Source organism: Centruroides vittatus, unplaced genomic scaffold (assembly GCF_030686945.1).
Source record: "Centruroides vittatus isolate TY-2023 unplaced genomic scaffold, ASM3068694v2 contig_1026, whole genome shotgun sequence".
Taxonomy (NCBI): domain Eukaryota; kingdom Metazoa; phylum Arthropoda; class Arachnida; order Scorpiones; family Buthidae; genus Centruroides; species Centruroides vittatus.
In genome coordinates this window covers 31,146-56,739 of record NW_027120665.1, presented here as the reverse complement: position 1 = coordinate 56,739, position 25,594 = coordinate 31,146, and the positions used below count along the sequence as shown (strand labels likewise).

Here is a 25,594-nt window from a genome sequence, read left to right as displayed (position 1 = left end):
AGTCATTTAACTGAAATTTTTTGAACAATTGTTTTACTTCGATATCTATGTTTTCTTGCTGAGTTGTTCTATTTAGTATCTTTCTCAATTCCATATTAAAGACATTCTGCGGAATAAAGCATTCATAATTGCGGAAATAGAACATGCAATAAGGAAACTCCCGGGAAGTAAAGAAGAACAAACAAAATTAAGAACAGCCATAAGTAAGGATTTAAACAAATTTAAAGGTAAAAATAAAAATAATAGTTATTTTATAGATAAAAAAGCTGTTAAAATAGCTAAAAAAATGAAAAGATTAATCAAATTTTTTAACAAAAAACATATTTCTTTAGTCATGGCAGATAAATCAAAGCAATTGGTGATTATTAAAAAGGAGGAATTGTTATCCAAAAAATTAGAAATAATTTCATCGGATGACTATGAATTATTACCAAGAAACCCTATTGAGGAAATTAAAAGCAACCTTACTAAATTAATTAAAAAATATAAGAATGAAATTCCAGCTAACCAAGTCAAAAATATTTTGGACTTTAATAATGTAAGAGAACCTAAGTTAAATGTAAGAATCAAAACGCATAAGCCTGGTAACACTTGTAGACCCCTTGTGGATTTTAGAAGAACTGTTTTGTATAACTTAGAAGGTTTTTTAAAAAACTTCTTTCAGAATATGGAAAAATCAACCTATAGTATACAAAGTACAGAAGAATTAATTAACGGATTGTTAAAAGGTAACTATAAAAAATCTTTTCGTATTATGAGTTTGGATATAAAGTCTATGTACCCATCTATCACTTTAGAAATGATAATAGAAAGTCTCAAAACATGTAACGTTTCTGAATATATAATAGAGCTTGTTAAATTTGTATTTAATAATAACTACTTTAAAATCTCTACAGAATATTATAGACAGAAAAAAGGTATTGCCATGGGATCGGTTATAGGACCAAAATTGGCTGATAATTATATGAATAAAATAGATGAAAGAATTTCAAGTCTAACAGGTATTAAATATTATGCACGATATGTAGATGATATAATAATAGTTTATGATTCTCAAATAGTTTCATCCAAACATATTGAAGAATATGCAAATAGATTACGTAAAAACTTAAAGTTTACAAGTGAAGATGAACAACAAAATAGAATGGATTTTTTAGATGTCACTATAAAAAGAGAAGAGAGAAGTGTATCATTTAGTAAGTATGAAAAACTATGTAATAATGGTAAAACTATTAACTTTAAATCTTATTGTCCTTTAGAAAATAAAAAGAATGTCTTTAATATGGAATTGAGAAAGATACTAAATAGAACAACTCAGCAAGAAAACATAGATATCGAAGTAAAACAATTGTTCAAAAAATTTCAGTTAAATGACTATCCGAAACATATCCTCTGTAAGTGGTATAAATTATATTTAAAACGTAGATTTAATGTTAAAAATAACATAGAAGATATTTCTTATGCAAAGTTTCCTTATGTTGCTAAAGTTTTTGAAAAATATAAACCAATTTTTAAAAGATTTTCTATATGCATAGTTGCGAACCAAAAGAATAAGATGTCTAACATTATCAGTATAATGAACAGTGAAAATTCGCCCGGAGATCAATTTAAAATCGCCGGCGTCGTATATAGGATGTCATGTACATGTGGAAGCCCAAATTATTACATTGGCGAAACCGGAAGAAGATTGGAGTTGAGAGTAAAGGAACATGAGGCAGCCATTAGACTGAGAAGAACGGAATCAGCATGGTTTTTACATTGCAATAAATTTAATTGTAATATAAGTATAAAAAATACTAAAGTTTTGTATAGAATAGAAAATAACTTAGAAAGAAAAATTGTAGAACATTTCTGTATTGCCGAACATGTAAATTTACTTAATTTGAATGCTGGAATGGTTGTTGATGCATGCTGGGAACGGTTGTTGGGTATAAAACGTAATCAACGAATAACATCCTGATGTATCCACTGAGGAGGCCTAGATGGCAAAATGCATATGGATAAATTAATAAAGTAGTGATTGTTCCTTGCCATTTGTTTGTCTTGTTTTGGCTCATAGAATCCTCGAAGTCGGAAATGGAAAGAGTATAATTTTTACTTGTTTTTTAACTAAAAATTTTTTATTTTTAGTGTGTTAATATTACAACAAACGCGATCCCATTGGTTTTAAATAATCGAATATATATGATTTCTATTGGATCATTTAAAGGAACAAATATAAGGTCAGAATAAGCCATAAATTAATTGCTATGCCAAAGTATCATGAAATTCTGTCCATCACTATGGGCCATAGACTTACAGATTGACTCGTAACGATCTTTATTGTAACTCTTTAAAAATACTATGTCAGTTATTTTTTTCATTCGACTCAATGTAACATAGGTAAGACCAATAGCTGTTTTTTTTTCCCTATATCAATTTTGATTTTTGGAAGAGTTAATCTCTGTGATTTATGTATAGTCGTCGAGTATGCTAAGGTAAGGTTAAACTGTCTACAAGATCGCGATATACTGCTATTGTTCGAAAAGCGTGTTATGGGGATTATTGGAAACAGATTATCATAGATGAAAGGTCCCTGATAGCTATCGAATTCCACTAAAATAAACAGAGATAGAGCTGGAGGGCGAGCATTAGGAACATATATAATGTAGCGTATAGTCCCTAGTGAACCATTGACGAGACCTCCTTGCACCCATAAGTTGACTTAGCATGATTCTGTATTAACTGAGAGATTCAAATACTTGGAGAGACCAAGAGCTGAGTTATCTTTGGACAGAGGCTGGGCAATATCTGGAGTGTTTTCAGATGCTATATAAGCAAGAGGGCATCCAGTTGACTGCAAGTAGTCTTCGTTGCTTTGTTTGATATATAGCACTACTGCCGTTTGGAACTAATCAAGTTTATCTCTGGATAAATAGGCTCGATTTCTTGTCGTCAGAATGTTCAGATCTGTATCAGAGAAATCACCCGAAGCTAGATGTTGTAAGACATCTGTGAAAGAACTATCTATTTGTCTATGAGAATTACTAAGTTCACAATATGAGAATTACTAAGTTCTCAAAAAAATCAAATGCGAATGTAATGTAATGTCCCACAAGGTCCCCATGTTGTTGGGACATTACATTGTAAAAACACTCCAGTAGAGAGGAGTATCTTTAACAGGAGGAAGCTGACGAAAATCACCAAACAAATAGATAAAGAATCCACCAAACGGCTCATCTTTCTCGGGGTTTGTCTCCTTCAATCTTCTCTCGATCATGTAAATTGTAAAGCAGTTTTGCACTATCATAGACATTTCATCGATGATGATGAATTTGAGCGACTTTATCACAATCTGGAATCTCTGTGCAGCTTCTCCATTTAGAGATCGAAACTTCGTACTAACGATAGGAAGACAAAGAAGAGAATGAATCGTAAAGCCATCAATATTGATCCCTGCTGCTCCACGTTTTAAAAAGAAAACTTTTTAAAACTTATTGTTCTACAAATATTTTCTATATTTGTTGTGTATCTAGTTAGCGATAACATTTACCTTTCAAAATGACCGTTTTAATGCTTGTCATATTTTCCGACCACTAGATGACGCTTCTACACGTGCGTGCAGGCAGGGACTAATACTTGATTTCATGCATTCCTTGTCAACATTATAACTCTAGAATGAGTTGTCCGATCTTGACGAAATTTTCTAGGACGACTCATCATCACTCAAGAATGAAATAAGTAAAATTGCAACTCTAAAAAATGAACTATACTGAAGAAAAACGCGATCTTCGTTTTGACCCCTATCTCCAGTTCTACAAAAAATGGATTATTTTTCAGAATTGAAATTTTAATCAGTTCATCCTTGAGTGATGATGAGTCGTCCTGGAAAATTTCATCAAGATCGGACAACTCATTCTAGAGTTATAGTATTGACAAGGAATGCATGAAGTCAAGTATTAGTCGTCACTTCGTTCCGACAATAGTGTCTTGGAAAATTTTACATTGTAAATATATTAGTTCTACAGTGTTTCTGATGCCGGGCATCCGTATTTCATCACCAATTGCTCAGCCCTGACTTCAATAAACCTTTACATTTAGGCTAATGTCCGAATTTAGTATCTTAAATATTTGTAAAAATAAAAAACATAGTTGTTCTAAAATTCTCAGACGATTACCATTTTATTTTCTCCCATGTTCTAGACTCTAGAACAAATTATACATTGCCGGACCTTCCTTTGTAGGCTACTCAGCCGTCCAGTTAAAACGCTCCTTAAAAACATACAAATTATCCAATTAATATTAAAACGACTATGCCTTTTATTTTTACAAAAATTATACAATCTGACGGAATTTCGAAAAATCTTAAATTTTAACAGTCATATCTCTCTCATAATTGCCAATAACACAATATGAACACAATTACATTAACAATTTTTAACTGTTTATTAAGATGTAAAGCTGGAATCTATCGTGTGGCTTAAGAAAGGATATTTGTCGGATAGTTTCGTATCACCGAAGAAAAATATTAATGCAAAACTCCTAATAAATTACTAAATTGTTGAACCAATATTGTTACTTTTACATTATTAATCGCTTCCGCGATTGTTATATTTAACTATGGAGAATGTTTTCGAAGAGTTTGTTAAAATCCAGTGTATAGATTCTGAAGTCTCAGTACCTATATCACTCTTGCAGACAAGCTATGAGCATTTCAACGAATTAATAGCTTCTTGCTATTTGTCCTCGTCAACGTTGCAATTACAATGCACGCTGCTCTCTTTTCAAGAGTTCATAAAGTAAGTTTCGCAAAGTAAATAAGAAAATGTAAATATTAATGTTTGCAATTTTTATAGCTATTTAAAAACACATCAGCTTCATTTAACATCTACGGAAAATAGTCTGGAAATATATAAACTTGGGAAAGATTTCAAAATAGAAGATATCGTGCCAATCTGCAGAAATTACATTTTACGACAAATCAACAATGAAAATGTGTGTTTTATCTACGAATTTGCATGCGAAAACGGCGACGAAATCATACAATTTCGATGCTGGCAACGTTTTGACGTGTTTTGTAACGAAATTCTCGATTCAGAAAGTTTTCTTCTTTGCAAATTTTACGATTCGTTTCACGGCCAATGTATACAATTCTACGTGAAGAAACGCTGTTCTTTGCTTTATTAAGATGGGCAGAAAGAAGGGAATTCGAAGAACAGTGTCGCAGTAGTTCCGCGCAACGTACAGAAGACACCAGATCACAGCGAATTCGTGCTCGCATGGAACCTTTTCTACCTATGATACGTTTTTTGAGCGTGGATGTAAATATATTAAGAAATTTCGTATTTAAAGAAAATATTTTAACAAAACAGGAAATGACGGCAATCAATTTAAGTTTTATTTTTCCAGAATCTGAGCTTCCTCCAACGATCTGCAAAAATTCAAAACTCTCGGTGGAATACGAATTTCAATTCGTTGATTCATTATGTCAATAAACGCTTCGTTCACGCGACGAAACGAATTAAATTTGATAAAACGCAAACATTTCAATGCGAATTTTATGCGGAGGAAGATTGTTTTCTGATTAGTTTTGTACTTCCAATAACTCACGAAATGCCAAATCCCATTCCTGTTGTAATGGATGTCATTTTTTCGGGGAGAGAAGTAGACATAACGGATGAGACTACAAAGTGTTCTCAAACTGGAAACATTCGATTGGAAAATCCAATTTTTATACCTAAGCAGTCATCCGTTATTATATTTGTCAAGATTACAAATACGGAGCTTTCTAATTCAGAAATTTTTGTTAAATCTGAATTTTATTACGTCACCGATTCAGAATGGACCGAATTTGAATCATCGAATGCCAAAGGCCAAGAAAATCCATTCAAAATTCATTATTTAAGTGTCCTGTTATATTTTTGAAAAATAACCTTGATTATATTTCATATCTAAATCAATTTTCTGAAATTATAATTACAGTATTTACTTTATTAATTAGATTACGAATAAATAAATTTGAGGTTTATAGAAAATAATTTTTCGTTTTAAGTAATGAAAATGAATTGATTTTTTTGCGACTTTATGTTAATGAAACTCGTTTGATACATGTAATGATTTACTTGAATTATTATAAATCTTTATGCCAGACTTTGTAAAACAATATACCGGGTGATCGACGAAAGTACTCCTAATAGACATTGTGTAAAGTGATATTTAGTAGCTATTTACAATAACAGTACATTTACATATCAGTAAAATATGCAATTATCTGAGGCTTGTAGGGTTGGAGCACAAATTGATGACTTAATTATTGATGCATAACCTCCACGTATAAGTCAATAATGTATTTATTGTATTTTCTCTGCCGTACTGTGATGCAAACATAAATGACATTTTCATGGACAAAACGAAAAGTAACTGCGACAAGAGAAACGGCTGTAATGCTCGTTACAATAATACATATTTACGCCATTATCCTGTATTATTTTACTATTGTCGAATTTTTGATATGTTTACAATAAAAAAAAAACGGTAATCTTTAAAGTATTCTCACAATTATATAATTTATTCAAATTACTTTCTACATGAAAATTTATTTAATACACAAAAATATACAGTCAAACCTGTTTTTATGCGCTCTTTTTATGTGCGATGTTTATTTGTGCGATTTTTTTAATGCGAATTTTTAATTTGTGCGGTATAGTTGGCGACTAGTCTCGTGCGATTCGTCATGTCTTACGTTGACTTATTATAGCTAAATAAACTTATTATAGCATAAATGCACTTATTATAGTAATATTATTGCATGAATATGCGAAAAATGAAATTATTTACTTTTTAAGTCAACAAAACACCACCTGGACAAAAATATGTAAAACAGACGATAGACCAGACGATGCAGTCAAGTGCTGACATCTGTTGTCAATAAATTCTATTTCGTACGGTTTTGAGTTATTTTCTATGTGAGACTTTTTTTATGCGGTCCCTGTTGACCGCATAAAAAAATATTTTTTAATTGTGTCGCGAAAACTATTATTTACAGCCATTCGTGAAGTTTCGTGAGATTTTTTTTATGCATTTTTTTTAATGCGGTCCCTATCCCCCGCATAAAAACAGGTTTGACTGTATTCAATATTATATACAATTTAGCTAATCCAGCAAAAACACGTCTTTAATACCGCATTTATCGTGCTCACGAATAATTTTGAAGTAACGTTTAAAATAAGAATACAATTTACCTTTGTTGCTAAAATTATAGAATTTCAAATCTTAAGATTAACACGATTAACATTAATGATATTAAACTATATCATTTTATATATAATTAAACCTCATTATTAGCTTACAAACTCTTGTTTGCTCTTTTGTAACTTCTAGTGTGGCCTGTAGTATTGCATGGAAATATGTGTTATAGAAGTTTCATAAAAAATGCACCGTTATGATATAGGAAGTAAAACTTGCTGATGCTATATACGTTCCATAGAAAATGTTGTATCTGGTTTTATTATTTCAAAATTAAATATAATTTATCATGATGTAAAGATAAATTATTTATTTCTAGCTTACAAAAATTGAATCACAATAGAAAAACACAGAAATGTTAAAAATATCAATTCCTTTATTATAAAATAATTATTCTTGTATCAAGTAATTTAAGAAAATTCTATTTTTAGCCTTTAATTTAAATTTTCTTCTTGTATACTTCATAATTTCGCAATATGAAATTTGAAGAATCCATTATCGATCTCTATACATGTGTTTCCCTGATGAATATTCAACTGAAGAATGTTAATTGTTTGAAATTGATAGTCGATTACTATAAAATAAAATTCGCTTTTAATAAGAAGTTATCGCATTCAAGTAAGAAAAATATTCAATTAATTTAGCTTCTAAATGCCGGTTGTTTATAATGCATTAAAATTCCACAATTATTGCTCATTTAGTTAGCTTAATAATAAAAATTTGTGAGGTGTTTCGAAATCTTTAACTGATTTTCGAAGCAAACAACTTTCTCTTAACCATTAGCAATTAGAATATTTATCATATCACCTCGTTCTCTTGGATACAGTTTACTGCGATCCCTTGCATTGCGTTATTGTAAAATACGTTTTAATTGCTGCATGTATTAGTTTATTATACACTATAGAATATACATTATAGCAAGAAATGAATAATCAAATGTATAACGGCTGTCCCGTGTGTCTGATCTTTCCCATCGTGCAATCCTGCAAAGTATTTGGATTTAGTATTATATCCGATTGTAACTGTCACACAAACAGAGCTATTTACGGACGAACACTTCAAAATTTATTGTACAAATCGTACGTGAATGTGATAGAATTCTTATGGTTTGATGTTCTTCAAATTGACGTAATTTGCAGCGATTGGATGATTCTGTTCGGAGACGAATTCGTTCCACTTAGATACATACTTATGTTATTTTATACACATTCTGCCGTACAGTTTAGTATTTTCAAAAGACGGAAAATTAATTTCGTGTACAAGATCAGCAGTTACACCCGAGAAATTAATTTGTCGAGGAATATTGAATTAATGTGGATAGCATTCTGTAACGTGCTCGTAATGACAATATTTTTATGTTTCCTGTTCTACGAAATGTTTCTTTATCCTGCTCTAAAGATGAATGGATCTGAGGAAGAAGCTTTTTTCTGTACCATTTTCATTTCTTGGGAAACGGTTTACGCACATATTGTAATATTTACTATTTGTGTGCAATTATATTTTATTGGCATTATACTTTTTAACCGATTAAATTATCTGTGCGAAATTGTTAACGGCATAACTGAACATTGTACAGACGTATACGTTCTGCTTTACGACGTAATACCGAAACACACAGAAATATTACATTGTTTCTGTCAAATGAATGACGTTTTAGAAATTTCTTTTCCTTTGATATACGGCTTTATTATTTACATAACATCCTTCTTAATGTACACAGCAATATTTGCTGATTTATCGTGGAGACTTCTCATGCTGTTGGTATGTCTACTTAGTTTTTTAATTGCCATTTCCTTGGCTTATATTCTGTCTCGGTTAATTGCAAAGGTAAGTTATAGCGAAATATATTTTGTTGTTTGTCGTAGATCATTAACTGTACAAATATCACAGCTTTATGGAAACTTCGTACATATCAACGTGTTATCGTCGGTCGAGTGTACATTACAAGAGAAGTTGAAAGTGAGTATAACAGAACTTCTGCAAGATATGGGCATGATTATTGTGAAATGATGAATGTTTTCTGTTTTACAGATGCTGAATTTCATGAAAAGATTTGGAAGACGTCCGATTGGTTTATTTATTGGAGGATTTTTCTACGTTAAAAAAGATTTCCTAATAAGAGTAGGTCATTATTTTAAAGGATTGTTTGCAATTTATGAATTGTAATGTTGATGGTTTGTAATTGATTATTTCAAGGAATTTACTTTAGTTATTAAATTTATAAGATATACAATGGATGTATAGAAAAAGTTGTGCAATTTTCTATTTTCACAGATTTTGAACTCCTTTTATTCTGTATTGTCAGGACTTCTCCAATTAGGAAATGCATCTCCAAGAAAAAATTGTGATACGAAATTGATTGCAAATAATACGTTTAATTTACTTTAATTGTTAACATAAAATAATATTGTTATGTAATTGAGTCGAGAAAATTGAATTGAATGTTAGTTTTTGAAAAAATAAAGATAAATATTTCAAGTCATATTTATTACTGTCTTGATAAAAGAATTACACGGAATTAATATTGCACTTTAATTTGTAATTTACAATGTGTCAAAAATTATACATGAAATCTCGCGAAAAACTAAATATCATGCAACAAATTTGAAAAGGAATTTACTGTTGTAATGAAATGAATAAGTAAAAAATTTTGCAAGTTTTTTGGTTGTGGCATTGTTCTATTTTGGAAAAGTGTTCGTAGTAATATTTGCTTGAATTCGCGATATCGCTAAACGATCTAGTCCAACAGAATAAACGGTTTCACGGAACCGTTTATTTTGTTGGACTAGATGGTTCCATGGAATCATTGTTTTTTCAAAACTACTGTTGAACACGACGGTTCCTCATCGTTTATATGTACTGTATATACAAGCAGATGAGCCTGGCACTGCTGGGCAAAAAATAAAACCAACAAAGATTAGATTCTTTCGTACTTCTAACCCTTCTATTATATTACATTATACTATTTGTTTTATATAATTACAAATGTTATCTTACGTAAGGGTTTAAAACACCAAGTGCCTAATGGCATGCATTTCGAAAATTCTTTAAATTGTGTACAGTACAGGAATAAATAATTTATGAAATCTATTACATCGGTATTACATCTATTACAAACCCTTACATAAGATAACCTTCGTAGTTATATAAATGAAATACTGTAATATAATAAATATTAAAACGAAAACCTTATAAAGAGTTTGATTTTTTAGCCTACCATTGTCACGTTTATCACGATACTCCAACGGTACGAAAGGACACAATTTCATTGGTCGAGTAGGGTAGCGGCATCTAATGGCGCTACATGTACTGTACATCAGCAAATCGAATCTTTACATTTTCTGAAATTTTTTGCCAATAGATGGCGGTACGTGTAAATCAGCAAATCCAATGTAGATAGAAGTTAATTGATTTATAGAAATCCAATTAATATTATGGAATAGGATGTATGACATTATTTAAGTTAGGTGCGTATAAACGTAACTGCCAAGTTTCGTAGCAATTGATCAAAGGGTCTAGGAGTGTATAGCGAACAAACAAGCTGACAAGCAAGCATTCTCATATATATATATATATATATATATACAGTAAATTGTATTAAATTTCGATCGGATCATTTCAGTTTGTCTAGAGCCATTTACTAGTCTTCACAAATACGAATTATAATCAATTGACATAGAGTTACCATACACTCGAACACTATCCTAAAATAAGGAGAAAAGATACGAAACGGGGTTAGAATTACAGGGAATGACGGTAGAATCTTGCAATACAAAATTATAATTTTAATATTTATAATTCTTAAAAGTTTATACAAAAAAATATGTTATAAAATTAAGATTTGTTTCACGTCAATTTATGTTTGTGTTGTTTAATGTTTTACTAAAAAGATTCTTAACATGTAAGCACGTAAAAGGAAATTGCAACTTGAACACTAACTATCAGGGGCGGACTGGCCCTAAAACTTTTGTGTGGAAAAAATTATTACCAGCCCAGCCCATAAATTAAAAAAATGTATTTTTTCAATTTATATTTAAATATATTCAAAATATAACATTGACAAAAATTACAATAAACACAAGTCTACAACATTAATTTTTTATTTAGAAGTTCGCTTTGTTGAGCAATAATATTAATGACATCATCAGAATCTATTTCATTTAAAATATTCTTCTCTGCTGACATTAACATGAAGGCTTCCAGATTTTCTTGTCTGATACTTGATCTTAGTTTGCTTTTAATGAATTTTAACATAGAAAAGCTCTGTGTCACAGGACACTTGTGTTACAGACATAGATAGTAAATATTTGTATGCTTGACCAAGTATAGAATAAGCGCCACTTAACATGTTATATCTGAATAATATGTTGTAACAACAAATAGGGCAATTTTTGCAAGCTTTGCAGTATGAGGATGAAATCGAGTCTTTATCATTTTCTACTTGATCGTCAAAATAATGTTCATTTTCGTTTAATTTGATGAGTTTCACTGACATTTTCCTTTAAAATATTCCATGACGTTTTAAAATGTTGCAATTCTGAAATAATATTGTGTTGAGTTGCTTCTGGATTAAATTGTATTAAAATGCTGCTTAATTTTTGGAATGCATTTTCTGGAGTATTTTCAGAAAAATTTTTTGGATGCAAACATGCAAAGTCATTATAAAATAATTGGTTTTTTGTAAAACGATTTTCCATGCTTTGAATTGCAGTATTTAATATGTGATTGTAATTACTTATTTCATACCTCTTGAATGAATCTCTTACCGGTTCGTCCGTAGTTTCTCCACTGTCCATTTGCTTTCTTTTGCGTATTCTAATATCCGGTAATGTATGTTCAACTTCGACATCACACTGCATTTCATCCAGTTTATTATTAACATAATTTACAAACACATCAGCAGAGTTCTTTACAACGTTAAATTTTTGCGATATATCCTTTAATAATTTGATTGCATTCATAACCATAGGATGAGCTTTGATGAAATCTATGCTTCTTTCTTGCAAATAATTTGAAATCGGTGTTGTAATATCAAATATTTGTAAGAAAAGTTCAGCTGTAAAAACTATTTCATATTTTATTAAGGAATCTAGAAAAGATTTTGCTTTTATTCGTATGTTTGGTTGAAAGTTTATTGATGTAGCAAAATACTGTAATGTTAATATTAATTCAACATATAAGCCATCTTTAGGATTAGCAAAATTACCAAACACTTTCTTCAAGACTACATCCTTGGCCCACCATCGCGTTTCTCCTATCGTATTTAATTTTTTACGCCTAGTATCTTTACTAAAAGAAATCCACACATTCATTCGAATGTACGATTCTCGAATGAAAATTGCTATTAAATTTAATAGACTAAATAATGAAGCTACAGCAATTGATGACTAAGTAATGTCAGAAATAACTAAATTCAAAACTGGGCGTAGCACCATACATGAACATGCTCCGGGATAGCTTCTAGTTATGTGAGCAGAAAACTCACGATATTTCCCGCGCTTATTACTAGCACCATCAGTAGAATTTCCGATACATTTGGTAATGTCCTAATTATTTTTTCCTAATATATCTTTTATAATATTGTAAAAAGTTTCATCTGTTGATGATTCCACAATGACGATGGCTAAAAGTCTCTCATTTATGTATTTATTTACGTATCTCACTATAATTGCGCATTGATCTTGAACGCTTATATCTTGTGTGGTGTCAATCTGAATACTATACATTCCAGCATCATTTATTTCTTTCGAAATTTTGTTTTTAATTAGTTTCGATATTGCTTCAAGTATGTAGTTTACAGTAGTTTTTGATAAAAATGTAACTAAGTTTCCACGTCCTTGTGTTCTCTTATCTAAATTTGACTGGTAAATTTTTTTACTCTCCTTAATGCAACTATCCAAATGCTTTTTCAAAATATCGTCATGTTTGCTCAAAAGTAATATCATTTCTAAAAAGTTTCCATGATCTACATTGTCATCGTCCAATATATGAAGACCCTCATTTCGTTTGCATCTATAACTTAACCCTCTTTTGCCAATCAATTTAATAATATCAATTGATTCGTTTTACAACGTTACGATTAAAAATTATTTTTTCATTTCGTATCGATTTCAATTGTGTAGTAATGCTTGAACAGTTTTTCGTGCGCATGAAATTGCGAACAGCATTTTCGTCATGAAACTTGCTTTTCTCATGCCTTTCGACATATTGATGAACATAATGCCAATTATTAAAACCTTTGATAAAAACATTGTCTTCTGAATCTCGTCCGTATGCTAAGCAGATCAAACAGTACAACTTGTTATTTTCTTCACAAAATGTTAGCCATTTACGATTTTGACAATCTATTTTTCTATTATAAATTTTAGTATTAAACGGTGTTTTTTTGGTAGGTTGTTTCGGATGATACTTGAAGAAATCATCTATATTACTGTAATGCGGTTTTATAAAAAATGTATTAGACTCGTTGCCCTCTAGAATTGGAATACTGACTTCCATTTCTTGCAAAATTTCTTTATTTTTCTCTTTCTCAAATTTGTTTTGATCAGTTTGAGCATTATCGATATTATCTACGTCGGTTTTAGTTGCAGATATAGGCCTATTATTTTCAATTTCTTGAATAATAATATCTTTATTTATATTTTCCCATTGATTCACATTGTCGTTGTTAGACATATTTTCAGACTGGCATTTTAAGATTTTATTAAACATTTGTTGTACACTGTAGCCCTGTCCAGCTACTAACTCCAAATCATGTTTTCTTTTTAGTCTCAACTTTTCTTGACCACCCTTTGCTTCTTTTTTCTCACGCTGTGGTTCCATTTTGCAAATTAAAAATTATAAGGGATCGAACCAAACCATTTATATACCAAATATATTTTGTGATGTTATAACCTATAACCTACTTTTTACTAACCTGAAAGGAAAAAATAGCTTTTTTAAAACTTATTATCAAATTTGTAAAATCCTAGTTGTCCGAACCTATAAAATAGACTATTTTTAATTAAAGCATTTATAATATAAAGAAAATAATTATTAAAAACATTTTCTGCTTATATCAAATAAATAAAATAATTGTAATTAGCAGTTCGTAGCAGTTTATACCGTTATGAGAACCAGAGAAGAGAGAATTCGGAGCGCAACTCTTACTGTTTTTGCATTATACCAGGGATGGGCAACCTTTTTCTAAGGGCCACATTTGGAACTTTCGAATTGAAACGGGTCGCACATAAGAAAAAAGAAAAACAGTACGGGTAAATCACAAACGTTTATTCATATATTCATAAATTAGCATAGGTATATCTGATATATTTCATCGATCTTATAACGGTTATATCGAGCTTTTATTGTACAAAACCACGTGTGAACCTCAAGGTCAGTTCAGCATTGAAAGTAATGCGAAGTTGAAACATTCTCATAAGTGGATTTTGTATTTATTACTGTCCAGTTCTAAGTCTGAATTCTTTTTAAAATATTAATAATTTTCTAGTTCAAACATTTTAAGTTTTAATTTTGGAAATTAATAGTAACATTATTATTAAACAGAAATTCTAACTTGGATATTTAAAATTCGAAATTCTACATTAAAAATTCTATTTCCGTAAAATTTCAAATATTTAACATACCTTTTTCTATAATTCGGATAAACCACAGTAGATTAATAGTAAAAATTTGCAAAAAACCAAAAAAGTGAATGCAACGATACAAAGCAATGGCAAAACTTTACAGCTCTATATGAAATGTGCAGTAAAGTGGGGTTTTTTTTTTTTTTTTTTTTTGTAACTCTTTCCGCCCAGTAGGCACTAAGAGGGCCTCTTATAGCAAGCCCATTATGGGTTCGGCCAGGCCCACAATGGGGCGGCCGGGTGGTGAGGGACGGGGACCGACATATCCGGACGGACCACCCCCCGAAAAATTCCTGGGGATTTTTCGACCCGTCCGGATTCGATCCCGGGTCCCCCAGGGCGGCAGGCTGCTAACCTTGACCGCTCGGCCATCCGGCCGCTAGTGAAGTGGGGTTAAATTACCAGATAGTCCTTGCAATTACGGTAACCCCTTGGGTTGGTTTATTTTTGCGTCTTTAAGGGGTGGTAGAATTGTTTACGAATGTATATGTACAGTACATATACTCCCTTGGGCTTCATTTAGTCTTGAAAATGGGTCAAGCGCCTACGAAAGTATATGTGCATTTGTAAACAATTCTATCACCCTTAAAGACAAAAAATAAACCAATCCAAGGGCTACAAATGAAATTTTTGAAATAAAACTGAACAAAAAAGTATATTATGTATATATTCAGAAAAACGGCCCAAATTGTATACGGCCCATGTGGAATTTACCACATTTTCCACATGGCCAGTCCGCCCCTGCTAACTATATAGTGTATTTACTCGGACACATGGCAAATTTTATCACTAATTTTTATTCTGTTTGTATGTGTGTTAAGTGCTTGTACACGTTTCGGGCTGTTGACGTCCCTCTTCAGCGAACTAAAATACAACTGAATAAAAATTAGTGATGAAATTTGCCATGTGTCCGAGTAAATACACTATATAGTTAGTGTTCAAGTTGCAGAATAAGTACCGGTACGGTTTCATAAATACTACAACGAAAAAGGAAAGTTTAAAAAGTGTTTCTCTTATTGAAAACTTTTGTTCGATATTTATTTCGACAAAAATTTTTTCTCTGATACACCGTTGAAAGTACTCGTTTGTATTTGTTATGGACCTTTATAAATAATGAGAAAAACGGTACCTCAGTCCGATAAATATTGATTCATATATTAAGGTGAGCAGTCGTTCTGAATAAACACTTTAGATATTGTAATTTTCATAACAGAAATAAATAATTCTTAATGAGGTAAAGCCTCATTAAGAATTATTTATTTCTGTGAATTATTATAGACTTGAGCCATACGCGTAATGTTATTAAAGTGCCAACTTTGACCATTAATAGGTTTTTAGAGCGACCGCCTGCTAATGGCCCTTTTGATGATTTTGTTTAATTAAGAATGTTGAGTAATTATAAAATGAGCCAGAGTCAAGTCGAGGAAGGAAAGAATGTTATTTATTGAAAAATTGTATAGACATTTGCGTTAACCATTGTATTGAATTAATCATTAAACTTTTTTAGATTCCGGTGTCTGTTATAGACCACCAGTACCAATTACATGGTAGCTCTTAAAGAAAACAATGTTACAGGCTAATAGAAAGGAATCTGAATTCAACGAGTAGTCGGTGTGTCAATAAGAATAGAGAGAAGCTAACTGAAAAATTTCAGAAAATTAATGAAAGAGTATTTTGCCAGGGCATTTCATACTCTCAGACAGATAAAAAGTGATTGACAAGTTGCTGTCAAAAAAATAATTACATGATTTACATGTAGATCTTCGTTTCCTGTATCTGTATCGAATTACTGAAAACAAAAGCAATATAAAATGAATGTTTTCAAATTGGCAGATCGGGAGGGCGGAAATTTTCTATTTGGAAAACATACAGAATATCCGTTCATCTATCATTTTTGGCTGTTCGTGAGAATGGCGGCTTAAAGGAGAGTTTTAACGAAGTTTGACTGTTTTCATACAGTCTAACTGAAAAAAAAATGAAATGTAAATAAATACAACAAAGCAACATTCTTAAATAAATTTTAATGCCGATGAATTTTGAAATTTTAGTTCAAAAATATAAAGCGACGTTCATATATAAAATCTTAAATTTATCTTTAATATTTTTGCAATCAAGTCTTGTGTCTGTGAGAAAATAGTAATGAGAATTAATCCAAATGTCAGAATTTGCTTGTATAATCTTCGAAAAGATCGCAATGACTGAATATTTTGCAATAAAAATTGGATTTTCTAGTGTAATCAGCCCATTTTTATCACACGTCATAAGTTTCTCTTTTATTGTTATTGATTCTTGCGATTCAGGAACCACATCTACCATAAAAGTTATTGCTTTTTCGTGAGTTATCGGTAGATTGAAACCTAGAAGAAAGCAATCTTCTTCCGTGTAAAACTTTCCTTGAAACTTATATGATTCGTCTAATTTAATCCATTCAACAGTATCCAGACTGCATTTATTCATATAATGAATAAATGAATTATAGAAGACATATTTACGAGATTTATCATTATTACAAATTGTTGGAGGAACTGAGGTAGAGGGGTGTGTATTCTCGGAAAAACATCGAAGTGAATTCATTTCATCTGCTGTTAAAATGTTTTCTGTAAATATTTCCTTTTCTAACGTTTCTCTATCCAAGGAAAGTAGGCGTATTTTAGGTAGAAAAGGTGCCAAACGAGCACGAATTTCTTCTGGTTTTGCCTTAAGTAATCCTGTAATCGATGTTGATTGGCTGGATTCGTTTAGAGTTCTTCTTGCTGCCCACTTCAATACTGCTTTAAACAGATTTTCTTCTTTGAGTGACGTGTATATCGGTCTAGAAACGAATCTGGAAATTGTTGTATCCTTGCAAGAAAGAAAACCTTCTGAATCCAGAATTTCTTGACAGTGTCTATCGAATTGTATCCAACAATGATATTGGATCGAGTAATCTTCGTGTTCGCATGAAAAATCGTGAATGTAGCATACGTTTTCAATGTCTATATGATGAATGATGTAGTTTCTGCAAATGTCTTTTATTTCTTCTATCTTAAATACGCTTCCGAGTCTGTATATATTTAAGCCATTTTCTATAGAATATAAAGGAAGAGCATTCGTAGCTAAATAGCTGGAAAAAAGTATACGTACAGATTAATGTAATAAGAGTTATGAATTACGAATATAAAATATATTTGTAAACTGTCACATACTATTGTATGAGACAGTTTACAAATAATTGTACACAGATTATTATTGATTTTTAACCCTTTCCCTGCTTTGGTTAAAAGGATGGCTTTTTCAATCGTATTCATCGTCGGCTCGGCCAGGCCCCCCACAATGACGTGAGGGCCGAGGCACGACAAATACGAGGACAGATCGCCTGTATAGAGGTATTTTTCACGCGCGTTCTATCCGGATGAAAAATCACGGTATATCATAAAAAATTCGCCTCGATCTCCCAGACGTTTAGGTTGACCCTTAAATGGCCAATTCTTACTGTTTATTAGTTAAGTTACGGCAACGCAACACTTGGGCGATATGCCTAGATGATTGCCTTCTGGTAGGTTTTTTTTAAAGAAACTGGCTCCTATTTAGGCGTTACAGACGTGGAGAAAACCCGGAAAACTCCGACGTGTCGAGGCCAACCCACAACTGAATTCCCAGTGTTTAGGGAACGAAGATCACTTGGGCACTGATGGGTTTCCAATTGTTACTAATTGTTACATTAAACTGCGTTTTTTTTAATGCGGTCCCTATCCCCCGCATAAAAACAGGTTTGACTGTATTTATTGCGTATTTGATTTTGGATTAATCAGAAATATATTAATTTCGAATTCTTTTCATACCGATCACTTACTTTATTATCTGTAAGAAATCGTTTCGCATGCAATCCACCTTCAATTTTGATGTCATCGTACAAAAATAAACGATTACATCTTTTAGAGTGGAGGAATTCCTTTCAAGGAGAGGTTTCCATACCATAACATCACCGTCGTTGCATTCAATGTAAGCAAATTCTTGGAAATTGAAAGCCATTTTCAGTGATTATTTTAGTTGCAAACAAGTTTTGTTGCCTCTCTAATTGTTACTGAATTAGTTTGACGCTCGATTAAAATCGTTTATTGTTTATTAAAATTATGCGTACTTGATGGATTAATTACAAAAATAAGTTATTCGTAAAATAAATCATTTTCAGGAAAAAATTAAATTAGTTTAATCTAGTTATTTAATTAGAAAAATTAATTTTCTTTGAAGATGATTTGAAAAAATAACTTTAATGAAGAACGATATCAACGTAATCATCGTTATTTGACATCTAAACCAATATCATTAATACGAAATGAAAATAACTTTTATAGTAGCCATAATTCCTGAAACGCCATAAGCAAAAGTAATGCAAGAGGATCAAACGGCATTTCATAACAGCGCTTTTATCAAATTATAAATTCCAAATTTTGTCAATTTTCAAATCTCCACATTTTCTGACCTCCTAAATCCAAAACAGTGAAAAAAAAAAAAAAAAAAAAGAACAGCAGAAAATTTTGTGGATATGTGTCGGCTTCTATTTCGCTTAATGCTTCAGAAAAGAATTAAAATGATTGTTAACAAACAGTTGCTTTGAATGGTGTTTCAATTGTTCGATTAAATCCAGGCTCGGGATAAAGCTCTGTTTATAAAAATTTATATAGAAACTGAACAAACTACACTCATTGCCATAAAAAGTAACGCACCAGAAAAGAGTTGTCATATCGCCGCGAAACTTGGTATATGCATATAAGTCTCAAGCAGATATAGAAATGATTAGAGTTATAGCGTAAAGGCTTTTTGCCTAATGCCAGCAGTGAAGGTTAAAGAGCGTTCCCCTTGACCTATAAAAACACTCAAAGAAATCCTGTTTGCAGTTTTCCTGTTGCAGAGGGACGCTGTATCACTAGAAATTATTTTACGTCACAATAAAAACCATATGAATAACTAATCGAGTTTGAGAGGAGTAGGATCATTGGGTTGAGAGATGCCGTATGGACATCTTGCCAAATTAGCTTGCCACCTCAGCCGTTATAATAACACTGTGAGGAGGAGTTGGGACCGTGGGCAAGAGAGAGCTTGCATACATCGCACCTATGGCCAAGACGTCGTCGGCAGACCACTAGCGAGAAGATTGTCAGGTCCTCCGACAAGCATTCACAAAGCCGACCGTATCTTTGTCTGTCATCCGGACACAGGTAGCGCCATCATACGGGCCCCTGTGTCTGTCCGTACCATACCTACGCATCTGGATAAGGAACATTAGGTATCGCCGAGGCCATTACGTGTGCGCTTGACAGCCAACCCCCGTCGCCTCCATTTGGATTGATGTACTGTACCTTCTGACAAGTTTGAACCGCAACGAAATAGAACTAAGTCGTCTACAGAGACGAATTTAGATTCTGTTTGGTCACGAACGATGGCCATGTTCGTGTCTGGAAGCCACGTTGTGAACGCCTCAATCCTGCATGCGCTTTAACCCTTTTCCCCCGACATCTTGTTTACGTTTATTTTGCGATCCCTCCTAAGGCAATATAGGTCAGTCGGGCGATATTATTTTAAAAGTTCACCAAAAATCAAATTATCATTATATCTATATGAAAAAAATCATTTACATTTATTAATATCTTTAGTTTTAAATACGATGTTTTTCAATGCATTTTATTAGAAAAATTTATAAGAAAAAAAATAATATATATCAGAACTGACACGTAATTTGTAACATTTTGTGAAAATTAACATTGTCTAGTTACATAGTTGTTTGCTGGCACTGAGCCAGAAAGACGTAGAATATTGTTTTGTACAATTCGATATAACACTTATGCATGTATGTTTATTCGTTGTGAAATTATCGCACATTATATCAAACATTTGTTTGAAATCAAAATTTTATACTGCTATCAACTAATATAGTGGATTATTATACTTTATTCACTTCATATCGAACTAGATTATATCTGTTGTTAATAAATTTTACAAAAATCAATATTTACCAAAGTAACGATGAATCGGTACCCTCGAAGTTTTGCTTAAAAAGCCAGGGTACCGATCGATCGGTGCCTTCGGGGACAAAGGGTTAATTAATGTTAATAACACAGATGTGTGACCAATATTTTCAATAAATATCGTATTAAATAATACGAAATGTTTTTAATCCCAATCATCACTTTATTTATTTCCCCCAAACATATTTATGTAGCTAAAATTAGTTTTAACTAATGTTAAAAGTTAAAACTAGTTTTATCTAAAATCAAAACAAGTACAGCAATAAATTCTAGTAATAAATAGCAATAAACTAGACAAAACGGGTTATAACAATGACATCCAGTAAAAACTAGTTTTCAACTAGTTAAAACGCGTTTTAACTAAAAACGGGTTTTTACTGTAACAACTGTATATTTTAGTCTTTTAAATTGAGATACCTAAATAAGGGGGCGGCGAAATTTTTTTCTGCCCCGGGCGGGTGACACCCATGTTACGCCACTGTTCCAGACAGTCCTATTTTGGAATTTTTGAATAATTTTGCAGGACAAATATAATCGATTGCAGCAACTGCTGATCGCTGTGGATCGAGATGCCGTAGGACGCAATACGGCACCTGAATACCTCCATGCCCGATTACATCGCGTACTTCCGCTAGAGACGACACAACGGGTCTAGAACCTCCTTTCATCTATTGCAGGAAAAAATGATTCTTTTGCATTTAATTTGTAATCACTTACGTACATCACTATTATACTTACACGTGTACAATTTCGTTCAATTGTAACAACGCGTTGGTGCGCTAATTTTTATGGCAATGAGCGTATTTTGTAAAAAAGTGATTAATATATAGTAAGTATTATATGTAGTATTCATGTTGAGATAAATCAATAGAAATGAGAGTAGATGAAATTATATTGAAGTACGTAGTAAATAATTTCACAATTCATTTTATTGTTTAATGAATTTTTTCTAATTCCCATTATTTCTGATATAACGGTTTCATAACGGAAATAACTTTACTTTCATAAGGGATTACATTACACATAATGAAATATTTGACGTAATGGATTTTTTTTGAATTATTGAAGATTTGAATTTCTGTAATATAAGGTAATGGATGCTCCAAAATAGAATTTTATCTATCAGAATTCATCAATACTCGTTTCCATCTTACGCAAGCATGTAATGTCTTAAAGAATACAACTTTAATTTCATTTGTATACAATAGTTATAGTAAAAGATATATAAATGTTAAATAAGGCTAAATATAATTATTATGCCTTTGTGTCCTTTTTAACTCTATTTAAAATTTCTTTTGTATATTAGTATTTTCTAGTACTTTAGTTTCTAGTTAAAACTAGAAACTAAAAGAAAATTAAAAATAAGATTTTGTGAACATATCAGAGCAATCAAAGAGAAACTATGCAAATTCAGAGTAGCTGACCATTGTAATACAGAAGGTTGTGCAATTGATCTAAATACGGTAAAAATCAGAAAAAAGGAAAAAACAATTATAAAAGACAACTGTATGAGCATTTAAATATAATTAGGCAAACTAATAAAATGAATAACAACAATGGTAGAGAGATCCACCAATCATGGTTAAGCATTATAAGAAGGGGGGAAGAAGAGGTATAAAAAATGTGATGGGAACGTATTAGAATCGAATAAGTAATAAGTAGAAACGAATAAACAAAAAGAAGTAAGTTAATGGAAATAATAATATTTTAGATAAAAATTAAATTGATCGTTTTAAACTGATTTTAATGTATAAAAATTAGGAATGTGTAAAATTGTATGGTTGCTGTGGATCGTGAGTTTAAGTAGAAATGTAGAGAAGATCGGAAATACAAAAATTGTAAGAATTTTTAAATTTATTGTCGGGAAATGTTTGTGTTTTTAACTAATTTTAGTTATAATTGTACCAAGAAATGTTTTTATTGTTAATTGTAGAAAGTGTCGTTTAAAGGCCTGCTGAGGAGGGACGAACAAGTCCGAAACACATGTTTAAAGTGTAGTGTTCAGGTGAACTAAATAAAAAACATTATTTTGATCTGTAAGACTAAATATCTGCATCCATAATTTCCAGTATAATAAGTCCTGTTAATATATAGAAAGTACTAGTATACAAAATAAATTTTACATAAAGGCTAAATATACTTAACATAATCAATATAAACCATAAAATGGTTCTGTATCTCACAAATCAAAAATCTTAATTGTAATAATTAATAATTATTTGAGAAATTCTTAGCCATTTGACAGTAAAATAACTCATTTTACTTTGGATAAGTTTTTTAAAATATGAAAGCAGTGATTTATTAATTAAAATGTAATTTATAATTTTCAAGATATTTGAATTTTGCTGAATAATTCATGCTTTAAACGGAATATGCGAGTATAATAAAACGTTTTACATGTATTAAAAATGAACTGAATTAAATTATAATAATTTTTATAAAGCGAGAGAGCCTTCTTTTCTCGTTTAAAAGTTGGCCTAAGCGAAGTCTTTTCTTACAATGAAATGAATTTCCACAGAAAAAGCCCAAATGTTGCCTTCATTCTAATACAAAGTGACAACCCTCATTTATTAGCTGTAGCTTCTTTATCCGCAAAGTCCCTGCTAAGTGAGTTATGTATAGAAACTGGATTTTGCTTCTTCGAATAGAGCGAAGTATTTTAATCTTTACCGATGAAAAGAGATGATAAATTCTGTTCTTATGACAATTTGCTATTAATAGCCTACATTTAAAATAATATTCAATTATTCAAATAAAATACATTTCTATGTAAAATAATGATTTAAATATATTAAAAATTTATACTGTAGTTTCATTTAAAAGTTTTCGAAATGTTAAATAGTTTTCAATTTCCATTACATCTATCACTGATACTTAGAAAATTGGTAATAGTACATGAAGAATCAGGAATGATTTATAGATCTTAAGAAGTTATATAAACTCCATTACATTTAAGCAATATTTTACCATAGCAACTTGCTGTAAAGAGATTATACCATTTGGTTTATTGAAAGTAATATGTTAGCTGGAAACACGGTCGAATGTTCGTAGACTCAATATAATTCGCTTTACTCGAGTAAAAAGAATGGCATCCATACGAGAAAAACAACGTTGTCTCGGAAACATGATGGCTCCGATATTTAATTCATCAAAGGTATTTGGTCTAGATTTCTGGCATCCCATGGAGGATGGAAAAAAGGATAATTTTTCTTCAGCATTGTTCAAGTTGTACACTTCATTCGTATAAGTATTTCTATGGATAATAGCGTTATGTTTCTTGATAAGAATATACAATATTAATCTTTATATTTTAAGAGTCATCAAACTATATGGAGATTATGCGCTCGAAAAATCAGTAGTGTCTGCATTGTTAGCATTATATATTGCTGTGCAGATTAGTATACTAAAACGAAGAAAAATTGAAATTCATCAGCAGTTATCGAGCAGAATGGAAAATTTCTGAACGCATAGATAAGTATCCATTGAGATTGTTATTTCTCTTATTTCTCGTATTCTTTTTGATTATCGTAATGTCTGGAATTGCATTTTATGCGGAAATAAAGAAACAAAACGGAACAGACACAGAGGCTTTTCTTGCCTCTTTCATTTATACTTTATGGCTCATTTATTGTGCGGGTCAGATCCTACTTCTTCTGTCTTTATGTTCAGCAAGTGTGTTTATACTGCAGAAAAATTTCCTGGAGCTGTCTGAAGAAGTAGCGAAAATAACTGTTGACGAACATTTCCTACACGAGAAATTAGAAGAAATATTGAGAAAACTTGTGGAACTGCGGAGATATATTGAAATGTTAAATGAAAAGTGGGACATTTTTCTACCTTTTTTATACACCACTGTTCTCTATGGGTCTTCTTTCTTTTGGTATGCGACATTATTTGTTAAATTACAACCTATGGTAAGAATTTCTTTCTCAATAGTATCTTTCGCTATTCTCTTTGGATTAATATCTTTTAGCTGGGCGGTCTCCACCTACACATCTGCGGTATGTAATCTTTATTTCTCTTTCGATTTTTAAAACTTATAAATTAATGTCTGTTTTAAAATAGTAATTTGTTAACAAGTTATTAAAAACTCAACTCAGTTTTGGAAAAATTATAATGAATTTTCTTTTTGGCAGCTCTACCTCACACAGTGTTTTATTTTAATGAAAATTTAATATAAGCAAATTTGAATTCATTTTTAAATTTCTTTCGCTATTAAAATAATATATAAATTCATGGAGATAAAAATCAATAATTACATTATTATTATTATTGTAAGTATATTATTTTGTGCACAATACATAATTATCAACATTTTACATTTAATTATTTTCTGTAGAGATTAGTGAAATTGTGAAAGGTGTTAAAATAGTTGTCGACATCTGTACACAGATAAAAAAAAAAAGTTCTGAGAGCACATAAATTAATAATCGTAAATACATTAACTTCTAAAGAACGATACTTACGATAATTATAATTCTGAAAACGTTCGCAATACTATTAATTAATATCTTAAACACGAATCTCTAGCGAAAACAATAGCCTATATGTATTCTTCGTCCGACATTGTGAATGGGATTAGTGTTTAAATTTTTGTTATTTAAATAAAAAATAAATTATTTTTAATTTTGTAGCTTCACATTGTTATAATTTTTAATAAAATGCTTATATTAGAGTTGTTTAAATTTTTTAATCATTTTAATTTAATGCTAAATTTATGTAACATGTAATTATTAATCC

General features: G+C 31.1%; 4 protein-coding genes across 4 annotated transcripts; 1 reads left to right on the top strand and 3 right to left on the bottom strand.

Annotated features, from left to right (window-relative positions):
* Positions 1-334: 334 nt before the first annotated feature.
* LOC136988355 (uncharacterized) lies at positions 335-1,960 on the top strand. Its single transcript, XM_067286260.1, has 5 exons — positions 335-559; positions 665-728; positions 897-1,001; positions 1,062-1,196; positions 1,260-1,960. Exons 1-5 carry the CDS (start codon positions 335-337, stop codon positions 1,958-1,960), a joined length of 1,230 nt encoding a protein of 409 aa, XP_067142361.1.
* Positions 1,961-11,684: 9,724 nt separating this feature from the next.
* LOC136988272 (uncharacterized) lies at positions 11,685-12,536 on the bottom strand. The gene has a single exon (XM_067286176.1). The coding sequence runs from the start codon at positions 12,534-12,536 to the stop codon at positions 11,685-11,687; it is 852 nt and encodes a 283-aa protein (XP_067142277.1).
* Positions 12,537-13,275: 739 nt separating this feature from the next.
* LOC136988199 (zinc finger MYM-type protein 5-like) lies at positions 13,276-14,046 on the bottom strand. Its single transcript, XM_067286076.1, has one exon. It carries the CDS (start codon positions 14,044-14,046, stop codon positions 13,276-13,278), a length of 771 nt encoding a protein of 256 aa, XP_067142177.1.
* A 2,834-nt stretch (positions 14,047-16,880) lies between these two features.
* Positions 16,881-18,929, bottom strand: LOC136988034 (uncharacterized). The gene is made up of 2 exons (XM_067285856.1): positions 18,682-18,929; positions 16,881-17,952 (listed from the first exon to the last, which is right to left on the bottom strand). The coding sequence occupies exons 1-2, from the start codon at positions 18,858-18,860 to the stop codon at positions 16,899-16,901; spliced, it is 1,233 nt and encodes a 410-aa protein (XP_067141957.1). The 5' UTR covers positions 18,861-18,929; the 3' UTR covers positions 16,881-16,898.
* Between the last annotated feature and the right edge of the window lie 6,665 nt (positions 18,930-25,594).